The sequence below is a fragment of the Tamandua tetradactyla genome, chromosome 4 (assembly GCF_023851605.1).
Source record: "Tamandua tetradactyla isolate mTamTet1 chromosome 4, mTamTet1.pri, whole genome shotgun sequence".
In the NCBI taxonomy this organism is placed as follows: domain Eukaryota; kingdom Metazoa; phylum Chordata; class Mammalia; order Pilosa; family Myrmecophagidae; genus Tamandua; species Tamandua tetradactyla.
Window position 1 is genome coordinate 30,083,860 of NC_135330.1, and position 24,132 is coordinate 30,107,991.

At 37.6% G+C, this 24,132-nt stretch overlaps 1 protein-coding gene and 1 pseudogene across 7 annotated transcripts in view; one reads left to right on the forward strand and one right to left on the reverse strand.

Annotated features, from left to right (window-relative positions):
• Positions 1-24,132, reverse strand: part of COP1 (COP1 E3 ubiquitin ligase) — a 277,716-nt gene that overhangs the window by 217,000 nt on the left and 36,584 nt on the right. For 6 of the 7 annotated variants that reach the window (XM_077157085.1, XM_077157084.1, XM_077157082.1 and 3 more), the window contains exons 4-5: positions 12,416-12,492; positions 11,635-11,754 (exon numbers count right to left, since the gene is read on the reverse strand). In XM_077157085.1, the coding sequence (XP_077013200.1) occupies positions 11,635-11,754; positions 12,416-12,492 (197 nt within the window). The remainder of the gene's footprint in view (positions 1-11,634; positions 11,755-12,415; positions 12,493-24,132) is intronic. The other variant, XM_077157080.1, reaches the window with a different exon arrangement.
• Positions 96-1,829, forward strand: LOC143678992 (tRNA-dihydrouridine(16/17) synthase [NAD(P)(+)]-like pseudogene; annotated as a pseudogene).

Consider the following 24,132-nt stretch of genomic DNA (forward strand, 5'->3'; position numbering starts at 1 on the left):
TGAGGGAGCCCTAGGTTCGATTTCCAGCCCATGCACTTCAAAAGAACAAACAAAAAAAATTCAACAAATGGTGCTACAATAACAGGACACTCACAATGAAAAAGAATGATTTCCGTGTGAGTGTGCTCCCCCTGCCCCAAGCATACCAAAAAGAGACCAGGTAGCAATTCACAAATAACAGTCATTTGCCATATCTTACCTAAACATTACTATTTTATAAGTAATACTTTTTCTCTATATCAGTATATTATTTTCCTTAAAATTTATTATCAAAATCACTAAAAGATATCCACTTCTGCAGTATGACTGACTACAAGAGCCTTCAAAATGGGGCACAGATAAAGTTCACAATGCATGTACATCTATCTTCCAAAATATATATGGGCACAGATATTTTAAAGGAATTAATTCCCAAATCTTCAACCTTCCACATTTCTCCTTTCTAAAACTGATTTTCTTACCAGCATCACTCCAGTTCTCAATTCAAGCTTCTTTCATATTTCTCTACTCATTCTTTATAGGGGGCATGTAGGGGGGCAGGGTGAGGCAAAGAAGCATATCCTTTACCCCCTAGAAGCTTACCTTTATTCACTGCAAATTGCCCTGGCACATAAAAATCTTTGGGACAACAAAAGAAGGCAATATAAAATACTGCCATTTAAAAACTGAATGACTCTAGGTCCAGGCAGCTCTGCTAGCCCAGGACCACTCTGATGCTATCGACCTGAATTTGGTTGCCTACAGATGATAGTCAAGAGAGGTCACCGTGGCGCCTTCCTGCAGAAGAGTGGGATCTGCTCCAGAGAATGATCCTGCTGACCCACGAGAGACTCTTTGACTCTGTCACCTGCAAAATCCACGTCTTCCTAGAGATTGACAAGACCATGCAATATGCCCAGATGTTGGAGAGGGCCAGCTCCCAGCTGCTGGCTGTGCACAGACTCACCGAAGAGCAGAAGTGACCCCTGTCGGGCCCCGCGACCTGAGAGCATATCAGGTACATGTGGAAGGCAGTGAACATCCCCATGTTTTCCAAAGGGAACACCCAGTGCCTGTGAGACATGGAGCAGTACAACCAGGCCGTGGGGGGTGCAGGAGGTCAAAAGTGCAGAGGGTAAACTGCATAACCCCACCCTGTTTGACTGCCACAGCCCAGCCTTGTGGGAAGTGGTCAAGGAGCACCTGGAGATTGTGCTGCAGCACCCCTGTTCCCTCTCCAACGTCCGAGCCCATCTTTTCAAGCTGTGGCACCACCCGCCGCAGGTGCACTAGCACCTTTGCTAGGAGCTGGCCAAGGTGAAGCGCCTGGAGGGTGTAAGTGCCATGAGCAGACCGCTGAAGCTGTGCTGCCAGAAAGACATGATCAGGCAGATGGACTGCCATTCTTCCACTGGGTCTGCCAGCCCTACATCCACCCAGGGTCCAGGGAGGAAGACAAGGACAGTGGCATCTGCAGCAAGCAGGCCCTGGAGATGGGGGGATGGAGGGGCCCAGAAGTCCTGTCCAAGAGCAAGCAGAAGAAGCAGTTGAGGAAACCCCAGAAGACCTTCAACTCCTCGCTGAAACGAAAATACACTAAAAGTGTGAATGGTGTGGAAGCCCAAGGGCAACCAAAATACATGCTTAACTTGTGCTGGAGCTGCTGCAAGAAGAGAGCTTTCAGAGGGACAGCAGACTGCCCAGGTCATGGATTGCTTTTTAAAATCAAACTGGAGAAGTCTCTGGCTTGGCAGAGGGACCAACCCAGATTGCAATAGCCCCAGCAGCCAGGTCCTGGGAACCTGGGGCAGGGAAGTTTCCCTAAAGTGATAGGCAGTGCCGCCACCTGAGGGGCCAGATTGGATACACTTCCGCCCTGGGCTGCTGAAGCCTGAGCACAGCTTAATTAAGGAAACGCCTTTTACTCAGGGAATCTCCTGCTACTTAACATGGAAGTGCTGATGCCCTCCCTATCCCCACACAGGTTGGGAAATGCTACATGGGTGAGCAGGCTCCAGGCCAGGACTGTTCTGCCTTCAGGACTCATGTCTGCTTTCAAAACTGAACAATAAATCATTTCAGAAATGCATGTGCATGGCTCAAGACACCCCAGGCTACTGGGGACCTCAGACCCAGAAAACAGGCTCAGGAGGCCCCTTTATAGCCTGGCATTGCAGATTTGGGCCCTGGCCAAGGAGGAAGCACCCATAGGGAAGGATGGTTTAGAAGACTAATGCGTTAAAGTCACCTGTGATTCATAAAAAAATAAAAATAGGAAAGTACCCTTCAGAACCTTATGTTTGCAATAGTTTCTTAGACTTTACACCAAAAGCATGAGCTACAAAAGAAAAAATAGATAAATGGGGTTTCATCATAATTAAAAACTTTTGTGCATCAAAGGACCTCATCATGAAAGTAAATGACAACCTATATATAGAATTTGATCAAATTTTTGGAAGCCTCATATCCCGTAAGGGTTTACTATCCAGAATATGCAATGAAATCGTACAACTCAACAGCATAAAAGACAAACAATCCAATAAAAAATGGGCAAAAGACCTAAATAGACATGTTTCCCAAAAAAAAAAATTTACTAATGGCCAATAAGTTTATAAAAAAGGTGTTCAATATCATTTTCCATTATGGATAATGCAAATCAAAATCACAATGAAATACCATTTCATACCCCATAAGACAGATATTATTTAAAAAACAGAAAAATTACAAGTGTTGGAGATGAAATGCAGAAACACACAGGGAGGGAGGGAGGAAGGGTGGGAGGAAATAGTGGAGAATAGGAGCACAGGACTTAACTTCAGACTCCTAAAGGACTCCAGACTGATGTGCAAATTGTTCTGTTTTGTTTTGTTTCTGTGATATTGCTGGGATTAAATCATGGCTTTTTAGAGCTACTGTGGCCAGGGCTGTGCAAGCACTACAAATGCTCTAGCACTTTCAGACATACCTTTTGAGGAAAATTTCTTTTCCCTCCATTATGTTCTTTTTTTTTTTTTTAACATGGGCAGGCACTGGGAATCGAACCCAGGTCTCCAGCATGGCAGGAAAGAACTCTGCGTGCTGAGTCACTGTGACCCACCCCCTCCATTATGTCTAGGGCAACTCTCTTAAAATATGTCACTCTTTCTTGTTCCCTAGAGTTCATACTTCCTAGGCTCTTTGTGGGGAGATTATGGGATGAAAACAAACTAGCAATAGAAAAGCAAGAGATCAATTTGCTAGGGATCTCTTCAAGAGATTCTAAAATTAAAAAGGCACTCTGGAGACAATTCCTTGATTCCCTCTCTTGCTGTCTAAACATGCCAACCAAAATGATTTTCTAAGCACAAAGAGAAAAACTGGGTTCCTTTGCCCAGTTTAAGTGTTTTCTTTCTCTAATTAATGGCACAAATTGTTCCTGTCCACCTCTACCTAATATAATACGATTTAATAGAAGACACAGGGTATTATGTGAAAATTCCCAGTAGGATACTAAATTTTCAGCCCAGAAAACGGAGATATTCAAATAGTGAAGAACTAAACCCTTGCCACTGAAGCTGAACACGGGTACTTGTGTAAGTGGGGTGTGTCAGTTTTCTAGACATCCTTCTACCAGGTAGGTAAGTATTGTCAGACCTGAAGGCAATGACAGTTGGGGCTGAGACATGACACAAAAGCCCAAGGTGAGTAAGCACCTTGTTAAATAATTCTTTAACTCAGCAGCTTTCAAATAATTTTTTGTGATTTTAAAAATAAACTTTTAAAACTATGTTAATCGGTGTTTCTCTTTTTCTTGGAAATAATATAAGATTTAAGTGGTCAAAAAAAAAAAAAGAATGACTCTAAGGGGGTGCAAGGGTAGATCAGTGGTAGAATTCTCGCCTGCCATGTGGGAGACCTGGGTTGAATTCCTGGCCCACGTACTTCCCAAACAAACAAGCAAATAAACAAAACAATAACAACAACAAAGATTCAACAAATGGTGCTGCAATAAGAGGATATTCATGTGGAAAAAGAATGAAATATGACCCCCATATGACCATACAGCATACCAAAAAAAAAAGTCCTGAATGACTCTGTAGACTAGATAGAAAATCCTTTTGCAAATCAAGTAGTTCCCAACTCTTTACATTGAACAGATATGCAATTAAAAACTAACTGCAAAATTGAATAAACCACAATGCTACTAGAAAATGTATACATCTCTTCCTGTACTAGATAGGTTGGTCTATAGAGATAGGAACTCGTATTTAACAAATTTGGTTTAAAGAACATAAAAAGAATTACTGAAACAATTTCAGAATACATGTAGTTCAAAGCATAAGATTAGCTATGAAAAGTCACCATATGACAGTTCATAGAATGAGTGACTAGAAACTTGAAAAAAAAAACTGATTATCATAGTGACAACATTTTAAGAGTACAAAACATTAAAGATTTTTTAAAAATTAGCAACCAATTCCCTTCAGATTAAAATATAAAAAGTTGTTCCCACTTTTTGTTGTAACAACAACAAAAGAGATAAACTACAAACTATGTATTATTCATTAATCTCATTAAATTAACTCAAGCAACAGCTGAGCCCCAACTCAGCTACATTCCTGTTAAACCAAAGAGATAGTCTCAACCAAGCTCTCCGACAAAACCTTTCAGGAGAAAATATTAGCTACTTCTTTTTCTATACCACTACTGAATACACAACGTATGGTATTTTCTGCAAAGAAGCAGAAAAATCAACAGAAGAACAAGTAAAAGAAGAAATTCACAGAAAACCAGATACTAAATTCATCAAACAGGGACTTTTAAATATTACTGTAAATATGTAAAGTAAGTGAAAGTACAAAACAAGTGAAAAGATGGAGAATTACACAGGAATTGAAATTGAAATTGAAAATGAAATAAAATGTAAGTCATAGAAATGAAAGATACAAGTCCGAAATGAAAAAAATTCACTGGATGAGGATAAGAACAGACTGGGGACACAACAGAGGAAAGTGATTACAAAATGAAAGGCAATACAATGTAAATTATTTAAACTGATGTACAGAAAGAAAAAAATAAGAACAGAGCATCATAAATATGAAACATTAACAACATATCAATGGAATACTAGAAGGAAATGAAAAAGAGTCAAAGCAGAAATAATGGTTCAGAATGTTCAAAGATAAAATTGTCCTGTTCTGTGAAACCAAGTAGGATAATGAGAAATGTTACGTAGACACATCATAATCAAACTGCGGAAAACATGCTTTCTTTAAGACGAACATACTACTTCAAGGTAACCTCCTCAAAAAGGCCTACCATGTCTATAAACATCTTCCTTACATGGCCATATAATCACCTATATAGCCTTTGCATCAACTTCATTTATTTTTATCACAGATATTAATTACTTTGATATTACTTCAGTTCTATGTGACTTGAAGCAGATTCCTATTATTCTCCATACCTTTTCTCACTCTCCCACCCACGCCAAAATTCTTTCATCTACTTTCTGATTCTTGTGGCATTTGCACATAACATACATATATTGTTTCTGCATGACATCATGTATTATCTCTTGATTTACTACAATGGAAGATTAGGATTCAGGTTGATTAGTCCATCTATGCACACGCACAAAATCATGTGTATACACAAATACTTCCTATCACTCATCTTTATAACAGCTTTAACATAATTTTCTATAAACAATATACAGTGGTTTTACTTTACTATGATTTTAAGTCATGCAGTATGCTATGATTATTTTTTCTTTTCTATATACTGTTTTCTTTGGAGTTAATAATTATTTTTCATTGGCTTAATTTTCCAAGTACTACTCAACAATTCAATCACAAGCTTGTCCAACTTGCTAAAAATCCTCTCAATGTTTTAAATCAGTTCCTCAATTTCATATTCTAGGCCAAAGCTCATAAACCTGATATGCTCCAATCTGGACAGCTGGGTACTTTGTAGACCTGCTAAAGAACTGCTATCTTAGCATCTGCCTTCATCGTCATTCTGGAAATTTCCTTCTTGGTTTTGCACGTTATTGTCTATTTCCTGTACTCAATGTTGTTTTTCCTAGTTTGTTTTTTCATTTTTATGTACATATGCTCCTTAAGAAAGAGGTGATGAGATTTTTCTTAATCCTTTATATTTAAAATGCTTTAGTTATTTTCAAACCTCTGGATACATTTGATGGACACATAAATTTAGGCTGAGAATTATTTTCCCTTGGAATTTTGAAAACTTTGAACCAGGTGTGGTAGTTAGGTTCAGGTGTCAACTTGGCTAGGTGAAGGTGCCTAGTTCTGTTGCTGTGGACATGAGCCAACAGCATGTGAACCTCATCTGTCACTGATTATATCTGTAGTCCGCTAGGAGGTGTACTGATGCAATGAATGATGTCTGATTTAACTGGCTGGATGCTTATATGAGAGAGTTCAGCGTAGTTACAGCCCAAGCAGCTCAGCATACCTCATGTCGGCACTTGCAGCTCAGCCCAGGCTTTTGGAGATGCAGAAAGGAATCACCCTGAGGAAAGTTGCTGGAACCCAGAGGACTGGAGAGAAGGCCAGCAGAGATCGCCCTGTACTTTCCCGTGTAAGAAAGAACCTCAGTTGAAAGTTAACTGCCTTTACTCTGAAGAACTATATGTTTTTAACTAAATAAATTCCCTTTTATTAAAAGCCAATCTGGACGGGCCACTGTGGCTCAGCAGGCAGAGTTCTCGCCTGCCATGCTGGAGACCTGGGTTCATGCTTGCCCATGTTAAAAAAAAAAAAAAAAAAAAGCCAATCCATCTCTGGTGTGTTGCATTCTGGCAGCTTTAGCAGACTAGAACACCAGGCCATTAATTTCCAGAGTGGCTGCTGAGAATTCCAATGGTATTTTGATTCCTAATCACTTAATATGATCTGTTTTTTAACTCTGTGGAAACTTACAAGATTGTCATTAGTGTTTGTATTTTCAGATTAGTTGTAAGTTTACAAAAAAATCACGCACAAAGTACAGAGTTCCCATATACCTCTCTTACACAGTTTTCCCTATTTATTAACACTTTCAATTACTGTGGTACTTTTGTCACATTTGATGAAACATTACTGTCATAATTATGTCATTAATTATAGTCCATAGTCTACATTAGGGTTCACTGTTTATGTTATACAGTCCTATGGTAAACATACATACAACCAAAAATTTCACCTTTTAACTACTTTCAATATACAATTCAGTGGTAGTAATTATATTCATAATGTTGTACTACTATCACCACCATCCATTACCAAAATTTTTCCATCATCACAGAAAGAAACTCTCTACCAACTAAGCATGAACTCTCCCACCCACGATCCCTACCCCTGCCCCTGGAAACCTGTATTCTCATTTATGACTATGAATTCTAACTATTCTATATAAGTGAGATCACATAATATTTGTTCATTTGAATCTGGCTTATTTCATTCAACATGATGTCTTCAAGATTCATCTATGTTGTTGCATGTATCAGAACTTCATTGCTTTGTATGGCTGGATAATATTCCACTTATGTATATATTCGCATATTGTTTACCCACTCATCAGCTTGTGGAGCACTTGGAGTGCTTCCACATTTTTGCAATTCTGAATAGTGCCACTAGGAACATTGGTGTACAAATATCTGGTTGAGTCCCTGCTTTCAATTCTTTTAATACATACTTTGAAGTGGGATTGCCAGTGTCATAAGGTAATTCTCTACTTAACTTTCTGAGAAACTGTCAAACTGTCTCCCACAGTAGTTGCACCATTATACATTCTTACCAGCAATGAACAAGAGTATTCCAATAGCCATGTCTTCTCCAATACTTGCGATTTTCTACTTTTTTTAATAGTAGTCATTATAATGAGTGTGAAATGGTATCTTATTGTGCTTTTGATTTACATTTCCGTAATGGCTAATGTTAAGCAACTTTTCATGTACTTATTAGGTCATCTGATTATTTTCTTTGGAGAAATGTCTTTTACCCATTTTTTAAATGAGTTTTTTTGTCTTTTGTTGTTGAGCTGTAGGATTTTTCTATATATTCTGGATGTTAACACCTTATAAGATGCGTGATTTCCAAATATCTTCTTCTATTCTGTAGGTTGACTTTTACTTTCATGATAAATTCTTTCAATGCATACAAATTTTTAATTTTGATGAAGTCCCCTGTATTTTTTCTTTTGTTGCTTATCATTAGTATTTTGAAATTTCATAATGCTATATCTTAGTTTGAGTTTATTCTCATACATCTCATTTGTACTGAGTACTTCTGGTTCTTTCAATCTGTAAACTCATGTTCTTTCATTCTCAAAATTTTTCAAGACTTATTTATTTGATGATTTTCTCTCTTTTATGATGTCTCTATTCCAGAATTCCTGTTATTTGGACATTAGGCCTTTAAATTTCTTATGTTTTCTCTTCTCACTATCATTGCATTTTTTACTATACTTTCTGAGAGATCTTTCTCAAGATTAATTTCCAATCCTTCTATTGAGATTTTTATTTTCTATTTTTACGTCCCAAAAAGACTTTGCCTTTGACTGCCCATCTATAACATCTTGTTCTTATTTCACACAATCAAAATCTTCTGACACATTTTAATACTATTTATTTGTTTACTTACTCACATTTCCCTCTTCTTGCATAGTCTTTTTCCATCACTTTTTTTTGTTTTCCTCCCTCAACTAATGACTATCAGTTAATATTTAAGCATGGAATAGCTAAAGGGCTTATTAGAAGCTCTGAGCCCATGAGATATCCTTATATCAACAACAGGCTTTGTCTAGATAAGGTTGGGGAAAAAAAATTCATTGGGAAGCCCCAATATGACATCGTTGGTCTTTTCCTTGTGCTATATACATTTTCCTTTCAAGACAACTCAAGTCTCTTCTCTGGTGGGTATTAGCCTCAATGCCAAAGTTAAAGGTTCAAGTTTGAGAAGGTTAACAGTTTGCACATTCAATATATAAATTTCTCTCTCTCTTTACAACAGGGTTCCCTCCACCCTGACCTGTCTCTGCTGTGCAACAGTCCAAAGATTCTCTCTTTTCCCATCTCCAGGAAAAAAAAAAAGCAATTCTATTTTCCTTGTTGGGTAAAAAGGGAGACTCATTGGTTGAGTTGTATAGGAAGGGATCAGGGATTCCAACTGCTTCTTAAAAGGACTCTCAATCCTGTTTTCAGCCTTTACTATATGAGGTATCTATTTGTTCCCCAAAATAAATAAGGTTGGTGCTCTGATTTAATCCTACTGCTGGCTCAGTACAGTTTCCTTATATCTGCTGATCTATTATTTTTCATACATATGCTTTACTGCTTATAAAATACTGCTCCATTGTCTCTTCTCCTATTTTCTTTGCATTAAAAAAAATCTTTACTGTTATCTTCTAGTTTTAAAAAGGAGAAAGTTAACTGCATATCTTCAATCAATCATCATTAAAAAGAAGCCTCTACATCATTCATCACTATTTTAAACTACATACTTAATTCACTTACTTTATCTCTACCACTACCAACCATCCCACTGCCACCCCCCCAACACACACACACACACAGACATACCACGATATAAGTTTCATGAGAGTAGAATCCTTGTCTTTCTTGTCCACAACCCTTAACACAATGCCTAGAACACAGCAGGTGGTACAAAATATTAGCTGGAATAATAAATGAATGACTCAATGAATATACAGAGACTCAAAGATATCACTGTGCCAGTTTGAAAATATTATGTAACTCAGAAAAGCCATGTTTCAGTCCTGATTCAATCTTGTGAGGCAGCTGTTTCTTTCAATCTCAATTCAATACTACAAATGGGAAACTTTTGATTATCTCCACAGACATGTGGCACATCCAATTGTGGGTGTGACCTTTTGATTACATGGAGATGTGACTCCACCCATTCCAAATGGGTCTTGATTAGTTTACTAGAGTCTTTAAAAAAGGAAACATTTTGAAAAAACTACAAAAACAGCAGAACCTAACAGAAATTACAGAGCAGAGCTGACACAGATGCCAAAACTTGGAGAACAGACACAAAGACGTGTGGAGATGCTTGGAGCCTAGCACATGTTGCCATGTGATATTAAGTAAACCAGGACCTGGAGAGAGCCAAAGGAAGCCAAGAGATGAAAGCCAGTCCCAAAGAAGCTAAGTGAGGAACTCCCACAGGAACAAAGACCGAAAGCAACAGAGCCCAGGAACAAGGGACCAGTGTACCTTCCCAGCTGACAGAGGTGTTCCAGACTCATTGGCCTTTCTTGAATTTCCCTGAATGCCTTTATTTGGACATTTGCATAGGCTTAGAACTGTAAACTTGTAACTTATTAAATTCTTTTCTTTTTTTTTTTTTAAATTACTTTTTTAAAAGCCATTCCAGTTCTGGTATATTGCATTCCGGCAGCTTGTCAACTAATACACTACCTTTCACAACTGCAAAACAGGATGCATAGATCCCATTTAAAAAAATCTCTGTTCTAAGGATTTTACCTGCTCAGTTAAAGAAGACTATGGTTAAAACCACAGGAGAAATTCTCTCAACCCTGCTCCTCAAAAAGACACACTATAACAGATACTCATTTCATCAGTTACTTAACTCCACACATTTCTTTTTCCCTCCTATAGCATTCCCACCCCATTCAGGAGGATCCAGAACCAAGCTCTATCAATCAGGGTCCATCAAAAAACTATTTATAGTTATTTAAAGCTAGAAAGGAAAGCTCCCTCTCTTCTTTTATCAAAAAATTTAAATATAAATGAAGTACAGGTGAACACATTATCTATCATGTGATAAAATCTGAATAAAGGAAATCAGAACTATCCAAAGGAGACAAGCACAAAGTGGCACCAAAAAAAAAAAAAAAACACCACACACTCTCAACAATATTCAAGTCTCTAATGTCACTTACTTAATTTTCCCAGAGAAACCATGGTCCCCAAAGTTTGAAGGTTTGGTTGTTCCTTTTATGTATGTGTGCTACTCTCTCTCCCTTATTCTCTCAATAAATATTTCCTTTTTACTGAGGTAGGTCAGGGTGGATGTTTGTTTATGCTTAGGTATGCTTTTTTCATAACACAAAATATTCAATCCCTAATAACGTATGCAATTTCATATTTTACTTTCTTTACATGAAATACATAAAATTTTAAATTTATTTACATTCATTCATTACACAAAACAGGATATATCTTAGACTGATTTCACATTTCCTTAGATGTTCTTGGTTAAATGTTTAATATTACTGCTGCTACAAATCGATACCTGTGGAATTATATGCAGATACAATAATCTCTATTTCTCGTTTAAATTGCCAATGTGAAGGGGGTAAGATATGGTAAGGAAGATATTCATTAGAAGAAAATGACCAATACAAATGTTCCCTAGAAAAATGAAACTGCACCTTTTCATGATCTTTCTTGACACTCAGCTGCTGTAAATACAAAATGGCCATTGCAATTAAGTTATAAGGAATTTATTCTTTCTTTTATTTGAAAACTAGGAACCTGTAAAAAGTGACATCTTGCAGATATTCAATGTACAGAACGAACAGATTGAGTTTGACTACGTATTGTTTTTCAATGTCTCTAGTTTTTTTCAATGCAATAAGAAGAACCATTGAAAACCTTTTTTACAAAATTCAAGTGCCACTTACTGCTTCCAGTTGTTTCTTCTTCTGCACTAGTAACTCCAACATGAGGTTGACATTGGCCAAATCAAGGTTATCCTGGTCAGCTCCCAGCAAACCCTGAAATACTTCCCACCTATGGCCATTCTAAAAATGAAAACAAATAATAATCATTTCCTAAGAAGATTGTTTTAAAGACCCTAAAAAAAATTGTTCAACTACTGCATATTAATATTTATTACATAGATATCTAAAATATTCCATAATATTGCCATCTACTCCATCCCTGCTGGTAGCTTCTGACTGCCTTCTACATGTAATTTAAACACTATTTCTCCTAAAATAAATTTAGATACTGGACATGGAAGGCAAATTCAAGAAAAAGTGAAGTCAGGATGTTTAAAGACACAATTTACATTGAAAATAAGTGACTGGATTTTAATTATTTGTCTACTGATCTCTCAACTTTGTATTTAGTAACATATTAATTTAAGCTCCCTTGCCTCAATAATCTGGGGCTAATACTTTCATGTCGAAAATCTTTTACAGTTTTTCCAAAATATCTGTCCATATTTTCACCTTGCCATACGATCCTTCAAATCCATGTATTACAAGTCAACTTTGTCTTAAGGTGACCCTACCAGACACTTCAAAAGATGATTATTCATAGAAAAGTACTTCAGAAAATGTGGTTCAATGCCCTTTAAGAAAATCAATAATATACCAACTTTTGACAGCTAGTTCATATTTTCCAATAAAAACAACAAAATGAAATTAATTAAAAATAGTAATAAGAGTTGAAACATACGGTGCTACTCACTGAGTGGTCCAATTTGAACCTCTTTTCCTCAAATCTTTGCTTCTGTTTGAGAATGAGCTCATTCACTGAAAACAGAAACCAAACAAAAAATATATAGATTGTATTTATGTCAAATGAATCAGTCTAATTGTTCTGTTTTAATGGATTATATTTCGACTACATTTCAAAGCTCCAGAAGTGAAAAGCTGCTGCTAAGCAGAAAATGCTAGCTTTTTATTTTATTTCAAGAGTGAGCTGCTGCTGTTGCAGCTACGAAACTACTACCACTACTACTATTACCACCACAAAACCACCAGTTCTATTAAAGGAGGAGAACTCTCGAGAATATGTACATTCTCTTACATGTTTCTCAATGAAGACACTTCTGGCATTCGGGCAGAGACAATTCTTCAGAGTGTGAGACTGTCTCATGTCCCACAGGGCAACAGGTTGATGCTAGAGGGGTAGGCCCTAAAGATTATTACTTGTCCTTTTTGATTGTGAATTTTCTACTAATACCATGTGTGTCAGTTTGAAAGGATTTATGCATCCTAGAAAAGCCATGTTTTAAGTATAATTGATCTTGTGGGAACAATAGTTTCTTCTAATCGTATTCAGTACTACAGATTGGAAACTTGATTAGGTTATCTATACAGAGATGTGACGCAATTGATTATGGGTATTAAGCTTAATTAGATGGAGACATGTCTCCATCCATTCTACAAGAGTCTCGATTAGCTTACTGGGATCCTATAAAAGAGGAGACATTTTTGGAGAGAGTTCCTTTTGAGAATGACAAGAAAGCCACAGCAGAGCTGAGCAGAGCTACGAGGCCACGAGAACCAGAGTCCACCAGCCAGCTACCTTTGGAGATTCTGAGCGAGCAGAAAAGGATGACAAAATGATGAGAGCCATGAAGCAGAATCCACCAGCCACCGACTTTTGGAGGTGAAGAAGGAAAATGCCACCCAGGGAACTTCCTGAAACAAGAAGCCTGGAGAGAAAGCTAGCAGACGCTGCCACATTCATCATGTGCCCTTTGAGCTGATAGAGAAATGCAGAATGTCATCATCCTTCTTGAACCAAGGTATCTTTCCCTGGATGCCTTAGATTGGACATTTCTACAGACTTATTTTAATTTGGACAATTTCACAAACTTAGAACTGTAAACTAGCAACTTCTTAAATTCCCCTTTTTAAAAGATGTTCCATTTCTGGTATAATGTATTCCGGCAGCTAGAAAACTAGAACACTATGGAAGACACTGTTAGTCACCTCCCTACTCTTTTTCTTGATAACAGAATGATTTTTACAAGTGCTAAGATTGTCACATATTTTAGAAAGGCTAGATCCATCCCCAAATCCAGGATATGATTCATGAGTAACATAAGCCACTCTAGACCAATGTAAGGTTAAGTATGTGACCCAGTTTTGGCCAATGAGAGGTGTGCTATCTTTAAGAAAGAAAAGGTTAAGAGAAAAACAAGTTGTTTCCCTGCCTCCATAAAGGAGTGATATCTGGAACTGCACAGAGTCAGTCTGCCATCCTGAGGGTAGTTAGCCAAAGAATCAAGGCATTTGCTTGGGAGAGAGGAACAGAAAGATGGAAAGAAACTGATGATATCATTGAATCACTGAATCAACCAGCTCTGCAAAATCTAGTCATTTGAATAAATATTTTCTTTATGTTTAAGCTGCTTGTAACTGGGTTTTTCTGTTTTATAAAGCAAACACATCCTAATGCCAATAAATAAATAAATAAAATAAACAAAAGGGAAACTAGCACTATCCTAAGTAGACACTTGAATTTATAAACACTGGCCTATAGATTAATTTCTCCATTTAAGAATTCAGGGAATTTTAAGAATAATAAACTCATGATGACACACAGAACAAGGTAGAAATGGCTTACAAACTCAACTCTCTAATCCTTCCCACTTGTAGTGGTTTGGAGCAATACCAGATTGGACTAAAAGCACAGCGAAGGGACAAACTGAAGAAAGAATGATTTCAAAGGCAAAACCACGGAAGCCAAAGTCTGAACCAAAAATATCTTAGGTCAACAGTGCAGGGTCACACATGTGTGTGGAAAGGGTGAGTCTGCCCTCTTGTACAAGAAAATGTTGTCACCTCAGTGCTTGAGATGATGAAGCCTGTGACCCAGGGTTTGTGGAAAGCCTGGCCACCATCCCAATGCCCAGTGCTCAGAGAGGGGAGTGTAGGACCTCTCTGACCTCTATACGAGACTTTGGAAGGGGTTGAAATGCTGCTCCATCAGGTCCAGAGGACAAAACATCAATCCATGGATAACTTTCAGACTTTGAAATCTAATGGAATCTGCCCTGTTGGGGTGCACAATTGTTCGTAGACTCCTTTTTGCCTTCTAATTTCTCCCTAATGGAATGGGAATGTTTATCCTATGCCTGCCCCTCTGCTGTACATTGGAAGCAGAAAACTTGTTTTCCAGGTTTCAGAGGTCCACAGAGAATTGTGTCCCAGACAGACTACAACCAGACCAGACTTTGATGAGACTTTGTATTTGACCGTTACTGAAATAACACCTTTTTTGTTGTTGTTGTTAGGGCCTGCTAACCTGTTGTTGTACTTCTCTGCTCATTGCCACTTTTCAACAATTCCTCTTGAGAACATTACTTAAAGTGTATATCTTTAAAATGATTTCCAGCTTAAGAGAAAAAATGAGTAAGATATTCTGGTTATTCATATGTTTTGCATCATTATTTTCCTCTTTCTTTTACACTTTTTTTTTGTAGAGCAGTCAGTTTTATTAAAAAACTACTCATTATATGAAGACACTTACTGAAGATTAATAAATACATTTAAATATTAAGTAATATGTAGGGAACAGTTATACATAATGACAGGGATTATGGAACTGAGTTTATATGAGGACACTGATTATCAAATGAAACCAAGCTTTATCCATATATACTTATTCATGCAATATTATATTAAAAGTATCTACTCTTTAAAGAAATTAAAAAACTGTTAAATGACAGGTAGAAGCATTGTGATATGACCTTTAATAATGTAAACTACCTATTCCACTGGGGAATTTTTTCTTAATTTTTTTTTTAAGTTTTATTAGTAAAACCAATCAACATACAATATGAACACTCTTTTTTTATCACATAGTTGTATATTCATCATCATGATCATTTCTTTGAATATTTGCATCAATTCAGAAAAAGAAATGAAAAGACAACAGAAAAAAAATTCATACATAGCACACCTCCTACCTCTCCTTCTCATTGATGCTAGCATTTCAATCTACTAAATTTATTTCAACATTTGTTCCCCCTAGTATTTATTATTTTTAATCCATGTTTTACTTATCTGTCCATAAGGTAGATAAAAGAAGCATCAGACACAAGGTTTTCACAATCATGCAGTCACACTGCGAAAGCTATATCATTATACAATCATCTTCAAGAAACATGGCTACTGGAACACAGCTCTACATTTTTAGGCAGTTCCCTCTAGCCTCTCTGTTAGACTTTAACTAAAAAGGTGATATCTATTTAATGTGTAAGAATAACCTCCAGGATAACCTTTTGACTCTGTTTGGAATCTTTCAGACACTGACACTTTATTTTGTCTCATTTCGCTCTTCCCCCTTTTGATCGAGAACGTTTTCTCAATCCCCTGGTGCTAAGTTCCAGCTCATTCTAGGATTTCTGTCCCACATTGCCAGGAAGGTCCATACCCCTGGAAGTCATTTCCCACATAGAGAGGGGGAGGGTAGTGAGGTTGTTTGTTGTGTTGGCTGAGAGAGAGAGGCCACATCTGAGCAACAAAAGAGGTTCTCTTGGGAGTGACTCTTAGGTCTAATTTTAAGTAGGCTTAGCCTATCCTTTGTAAGGTTAAGTTTCATATGAACAAACCCCAAGATTGGGGGCTCAGCCTATTGCTTTGGTTGTCTCCACTGCTTGTGAGAATATCAAGAATTCTCCACTTGGAGAAGCTGAATTTTCCCCCTTTCTCACCATTTCCCCAAGGGGACTTTGAATTAACAACATCTTTTTGATATGTTATGACAGAATGATGCTATTCTACAAGTGAAGAGAACATGTACTTTGGGTCCCAGAGAATGGAGTATGGTGGTTTGAAGCAATGTACCCAAGAAAAATATATTCTTAAACATAATCTATTACTGTGGGTGTGAACCATTGTAGGTAAGATCTTTTGAAGGGGTTACTTCAGTCAAAGCGTGGTCTCCCTCAACCAATCAGGATGGGTTTTAATGCTATTGCTGGAGTCCTTTTATTTTTGTATGCTGTATGGTGGGGGTCACATTTTACTCTTTCTCCATATGAGTATCCCCTTATTGCAGTATCATTTGTTGAATTTTTGTTTGTTTGTTTGGGAAGTGCATGGGCCAGGAATCGAATTGAACCTGGGTCTCCAGCGTGACAGGCAATTCTACCACTGAACTAGCCTTGTACCCCCATTACTGGAGTCCTTTATAAGCAGAATGAAATTCAGAGGCCACTGAAGGAACAGCCAGAAGCTAAAGATCAACAGAAACCACAAACAAAGGAAGAGAAGAGATACCAGCAGATACCACCTCCAAGTTCCCTGCCATGTGACAAGCTAAGGACCAAGCATTGTTGACTCAGAATACCACAGTCTTCGGGAGAAACCAACACCTTGATGATGCTTGATTTGGATTCTCTTAGCTTCAAAACCATGAGCAAATTAATTCCCACTGTTGAAGCCAAACATTCTATGGTATTGTTTAAACAGCCAAGGAAAGTAAAACACTACTATACAACAATGCAACCACAAATATTTCATAACAAAGCAGATACTCAGCCCACACCAGGTAGTCAAGCTTCAAAGATGTATAAAATACAACACAAAACCTCAGGCAATTTAGACTAACAAAACAACATATATAATACAGTTATTTTAATAGAATGTAACAATGAATACTATCATTAAAATATAAAGAACCCAAGGCAGAGATCAAAGTGTCATCAGGCAAGCTTCACATAGAAAGTAACATTAGAATTGTACAATTATGGGTACACAAAGCCTCACTAAGTAGAAAGAGAAGTGGAAAGGAATCCAGATAAGTGTGTATATATGCGTGAGAGTGTGTGAGAGAGAGAAAGAAAGAAAACTGGAGGAAATGAGATGAGTTCAAATCATTATGACTGATATAGAAGGTTCAAAGTAATTTTATGAGTGATTAAGAAGGGCTGGGAACTAAGGCTGAAAACTAAGGCAGACAGGAGCCTGATTTTGAAAAGCCTTAACTTATCTCACAAGCAAAGTTACAATATACGGAGGATAAAGGAGAGCTTAAAACAATGCTGAGGAATAAAGAGGAGTGAAGTGAATAAAAGTTTAATGCCCCAGTTACAAAATTAAACATTTGAATAAGAATTGTGACTACTAAATAACAACACTATGAGGTCACTCAAGTTTTAAAAGTCTAAGAATTAAACTGTTAAATAAAGTTATAACAACTTAAAAAGAAAAAGAAAAACAGTATTATTAACTGGCGAGGCCCATTATGCAACATAAGAATTTATCTCAATTCTGTATTTACTAAAGTGAAGTTCTTACTACTGTTTCATTTTTTTTTAATGTACCTATCTTCAAAAAATGATGGTTTTCTTCTTTAAAAACTTTATCTTAAAATAAACAGTGGTTACCTATGAGGACTGAAAGGTTAAACTGACATAAGTGACATTTTAAATTAATATACCTTGTTTAAATTGTTTCCCCACAAAAGAGTATTTTATCACTTCTGTAATTTAAAAGGTGAAGTCAATTCTGTAACTTTGGAAATTTAGCTTTAATAGAAATGTTTCTGCTACTAACAAAAATACCAGCTAGCCTCCTATTTATACTATAGATCCAAAAGCTTTTAATGACAATTTCTGTTTTATTCACTAGCATACCTCTAGTTAAGTACCTGGCACACATTGGGTGCACAATGTTTACTTAATGAATGAATAAATTAAACCTCTCTGTGCCTTAGTTTCCTCAACTGTAAGAAGAACACGATACAGGGATAAAAGTCTCCCTGGCAACATGGGACATGACTTCCACGTATAAGCCTGGCCCTGACACCATGGGATCGACAAATCCTTCCAGACTAAAAAGGGGGGAAAGAAATGTAAAAACATAACATACCAATGGCTAAGAGAGTTCAAATAGAGTTGAGAGGCTATTCTGGAGACTATTCTTATGCAATCTTCAGCTAGATATTGTTAATTACCATGGTTTACCAAACCCCAACCAACACCATTCCTGTTAACCCTAAAGAACACCTAGGACAACCCGAGACTGTACAAAAGTTTCAAACACTAAGATTACTTTCCAGAAATCTCCAACCTCCAGATGGTTAGGGCAGATAAGTCCTGAACTCCAAGGGGCCAACCTCTCCAAGAACATCAACAAGGTCCATCCCCCTAACCCAATATTATCACTACCCTTTTCCAAAATGAAAAAGCTAGATTAGGCATGGCCAAAATATCCCTAAAGAATGGGAGAAGGATCAAAGGAGAAGGAGTTATAACAGAGGGAAAATAGGATTTAACAAATAAGTATGACTGCTGAATCATTCTATTGATATTTATTTTTGTTTATTCATTTATGTATTTATTGATTTTATTTTTGTCTCTACTACCTTGGAGTAACTAGAAGGAAAAACCTAAAATTGTGGAACTGTAACCCATAACAAACTCTAAAATCTGTTCTATAACTACTTGTTACAATATACTTTGAAATGTATTGCTTTTTTGTATATATGCTCTATTTCACAATTTTAAAATGTTAAAAAAATGTAATAACGGTATCTGTCTCATAGGACTGTCATGAGGATTCGATAAGTTAATATACATAACACACTCAGGACAGTGCTTGGCAGCAGTAAAGACTTTATAGACATTAGTTACATGTATGTTAGAGAGCCACTCATTAGGAAGGAAAGAAAATTAAATTTAGCAATTTTATGCTGGAGGGCCACCCAATAGGAAGGAAGGAAAGTTAATTTCTCAATTTTATGTAGAGAAAGACAGACAAAGTTAAAGAAAGCTAGAGGGAGGACTGTGGGAAGATGGCAGATTAGAAAGCTCCAGAAATCAGTCCCTCTATCAGAGCAACCATTTAACAGAAAGGAGTTGTCTGAATCAAATATTTTAAAATGTAACAGAGAAACTGGGATTTAAGGGATGATTTTGGCTACTGAATTACTAACAGATATTTCTTTTGCTTTCTGGTGTTTTAGAGTAGACAGAGGGAAACACCTGAAATCTTTGAATTCTAATCCAGCTGCCTTAATCTCTGATATTGATTGTATACCTTTATCTTACATCCTTGTGATTATACAACCCTGTGAATAACCTTCACTTGTACCCATTTATCCAATTTTTGGACTTTAGAGGCTAGTAACCACTAAAGACAGTCTCTAATGTTTAATGTCCTGGGTCAGTCAAGAACTTACCACCCCAAATCCAAAGCTATCTTGATAATCAAGAATAGATCTAACCAAAATGGGCCTGCCTGACATGTGCACTAGCTTAGACTTTAACCTATAAGTCACCTATACCTCATTATACCACTAAAATGAAGATGATGTCCATCATCATATTAAGACTGCACCCTTCTTACATACTTTCTGTAACTAAGCATGCAATCAATCTGAACATGCTCAATAATTAAATCACCTCTAATTACATCATCTGTGGCCATCATGCTCATTACACTAAAATACATGTCCATCTTTTGATGCTATAAAACTATCAGAGTCACTGCAGTTTAGGAAGACAGATTTTTGGGCAACAGGCCATTTGCTCTCTGGCTACACATCTAGTAATATAAACTTTTTCTCTTTGAAACCCCAGTGCCTCAGGAATTGGTCATTTGATCTTATCATGCAGAAGAATCCACTGCCTTTGTCCAGTAACAAAAACTTCAGAGTCTAAGTTAAACACTGTCAAAAATGCAGGGAAGAGAAGGAAGAAAAGGCTGGTAAATGAGGGTAAAGACCAGTAGCTCCACATGTTGGTTACCGTGATATCACCCAGGCCTACTTTTCAAGGCAGTTAGCACTGGTGTTCCAGTCGTGGCACAGTTTGCTGATGCCAGAAAGGGATAAAAAACCCCACTTCCACAGGATGCAGGGTGGTCAAGGACCATTTGCTGATCACAGCCTTTGATTAGCTACATCTGAATGCTGTGAGAGCAGCTATTGCTTCAATCTACCTGGACAAAGGCTGTGCAGGAGACTTAAAGAAGCTATGCTTCCTCAGGGCAGTGGGGTACAGATGACCAGACTATAAACATATAGAACAAAGACTAAAAAAAAAATGAACTTCAATATGCTTAAGAAAATATGTACAGAAAGCTAAAGGATATCCAGAAAACAATGAAAAAACAGTATGAGAATCTCAATAAAGGGATAGAAATTTTAAGAACCAAACAGAACTACTGAAGTTAAAGAACACAATAACTCAACTGAAAAATTCAGAGAAAGAGTTCAATGGCAGATGGGAGCTGGCAGAAGAAAGCATCAATAAACTCAGAGTCAAGACAATTAAAATTAGTCAGAATTACAAAAAGCAGAAACAGCCTAAGAGACCTCTGACACACCATCAGGGTACCAATATACATGTTACAGGGATCCCAAAAGGAAAAGTAAGAGGAAAAGGGATAGATGGAATTTTCAAATAAATATCAGAAAATATCCCAAACTTAATAAGAGATGTGAATATAAACATTCAAGAAGCTCAGAGGGCACCATAAAGCATAAACCTGAAGAAAAATTCTCCCCATCACCTACTGATCAAACTGTATAATACAACAAAAAGGAGAGAATTCTGAAAGCTGAAAGAGAAGAGCAACATGCTATGTACAGGGAAATCCCAATTAGATTAAATGCTGATTTTAATTAGAAATCATAGAGAAAAGAAGGCAGTGATTGATGTACTTACATGGCTATAAGAAAATAGTTGCCAACCAAGAATTTTATATCCAGAGACTTTCTTTCAAAAATTAGTAAGAGATTAACACATTCCTAGATAAACACAAGCTGAAAGAGTTTATAATTATACCTGCCCTACAAGTAATGCTAAAGGGAGTGCATTAGACTGAAAGGAAAGGAAACTAGATGGTAGTTCAAAACAGTATACAGAAATAAAGCCTTCTGTTAAAAGTAACAATTTGAGTAATCATAAATGCCAGTACAATAGTATTGTATTTTTTGGTATGTAACTCCAGTTCTTACTTCCTACAGGTGCTAATATGCAAATGCATAAAAAGTAATGATAAACCTATGGCTTTAGACAGAGGACGCACAAAGTTACAATTTGTACCAAGAACAGACAAAGATGCAGGGCCAAGATGGCGGCTTACCAAGGTGCACCTTTTATTTCATTCTCCGAACAACTACTAAATAACCAGAAACAGTACAGAACAGCTCCTGGGGCCACATCAGTGACTGGACACACAGCGTACCCCAGTCTGGACCAGCTGGACCAGCTGCGAGCCCCCCCAGAACCTTGAGTTCCCCAAGCCATGGTGGCCAGCGCCCCTCCCCCACACGCTGCTTCCCAGAGGGGAAAAGAAAGAGGCTTTACCAGCAGCAGGGGCTGAGCCCAACCAAACGCCAATTGTGGAATTAACAAATTCTGATTACTAAAAATAGGCCCCCAGTCAGGTGAACCTGGTCAAAGTGGAGGTCACTCATTTTGCCCCGGTGCCAAGAGGACAGGGCTGAAAGAAAAAGAAAAAAAAAAAGGTAACAGAAGTTTTTGTGGCTGTGTTTCTACAAAGGCTTGACTGCCTTTGGATACAGCGGCAGGGCTCCTCAGGCTGCAACTGCCCGAGGCATAGGGAGAAACAAGCTTATTTGAGGGCTTGTCTGGAGCCTGTGCCTTCCCCAGGGGAGGGGTGAAGCCCAACTCAGGTGGAATCTCTCCCTCAAGGAATTCAGAAAGCAGGGCTTGGTAAATTGAAGCCATTAAAACCAGCGTACAACCTCTCCTCTGTCTCCACCATGCCCCCCATGAGGGAGAGTCTGCCAAAGTTAAAGGTACCACATCATCTTATGCTGGTGGGACCTGCAGGCAGAAAAGCGCCACATACTGGGCAGCACAGGAAAAACAGAGTCCAGAGACTTCACAGGAAAGTCTTTTAATCTGCTAGGTCTCACCCTTAGGGAAAACCGACGCAGGTGACTCTTTCCTCCTGATAGGCCAGTTGGGAAAATCCTGGGAAAATCCAGCTGGGGTCTATAATACCTACGGAGACCCTCCTAAGAGTGTGGGGGGGAAAGGTACCATACAGGCAGGGCAAGAAACAAGAAAACAAAAATTGAAAAATTCTCCTCTGTTAAACAAAACCTAACCTAGAGGTCCAGATAAAGCTGAATTGAATGTCAAAGAATAGATAGACAACAAATTCATCCAGCAAGAAAACCCTAGGTAAAAGAAGTGAAAGCAATCTCCAGAATAAACTAATTAAGGTAATTAAATGTCTAGACACCAGCAAAAAATAACAAATCACACTAGGAAAATTGAAGATAGGGCCCAGTCAAGGGAACAAACCAACAATTCAAATGAGATACAGGAGCTGAAACATTTAATTCAGAATATATGAACAGACATGGAAAACCTCATCAAAAACTAAATCAATGAATTGAGGGAAGATATAAAGAAGGCAAGGAATGAACAAAAAGAAGAAATCGAAAGTCTGAAAAAACAAACCACAGAACTTATGGGAATGAAAGGCACAGTAGAAGAGATGAAAAAACAATGGAAACCTACAATGGTAGATTTCGAGAGACAGAGCATAGGATTTCTGAACTGGAGGACAGAACATCTGAAATTCGTCAAGACAAAGAAAATATAGGGAAAAAATGGAAAAAATGAGCATGGACTCAGGGAACTGAAAGACAAGATGAAGCGCATGGATATACGTGTTGTGGGTGTCCCAGAAGGAGAAGAGAAGGGAAAAGGAGGAGAAAAATTAATAGGGGAAATTATCACTGAAAATTTCCCAACTCTTACGAAAGACTTAAAACTACAGATCCAAGCAGTGCAGCATACCCCAAAGAGAATAGATCCAAATAGACGTACTACAAGACATTTACCGATCAGAATGTCAGAGGTCAAAGAGAAAGAGAGAATCTTGAAAGCAGTAAGAGAAAAGCAAGCCATCACGTACAAGGGAAGCCCAATAAGACTATGCATAGATCTCTCAGCAGAAACCATGGAGGCGAGAAGACAGTGGGATGATATATTTAAATTATTAAAAGAGAAAAACTGCCAACCAAGAATTCTATATCCAGCAAAACTGTCCTTCAAAAATGAGGAGAAATTAAAACATTTTCAGACAAAGAATCACTGAGAGAATCTGTGACCAAGAGACCAGCTCTGCAAGAAATACAAAAGGGAGCACTAGTGACAGATACGAAAAGACAGAAGAGAGAGGTATGGAGAAGAGCGTAGAAAGGAAAAGCATGAGTTAAGGTAAAAAGAAGGAAAATTAGATATGACATATAAAATCCAGAAGGCAAAACAGTAGAAGAATGTACTACCCATGCACTAACAACACTAAATGTTAATGGATTAAACTCCCAGTCAAAAGCCATAGACTGGCAGAATGGATTAAAAAACAAGACCCATCTATATGCTGTCTCTACTCAAAGGACATGAGAGCAAGGACACAAATGGACATTTGCACACCAATGTT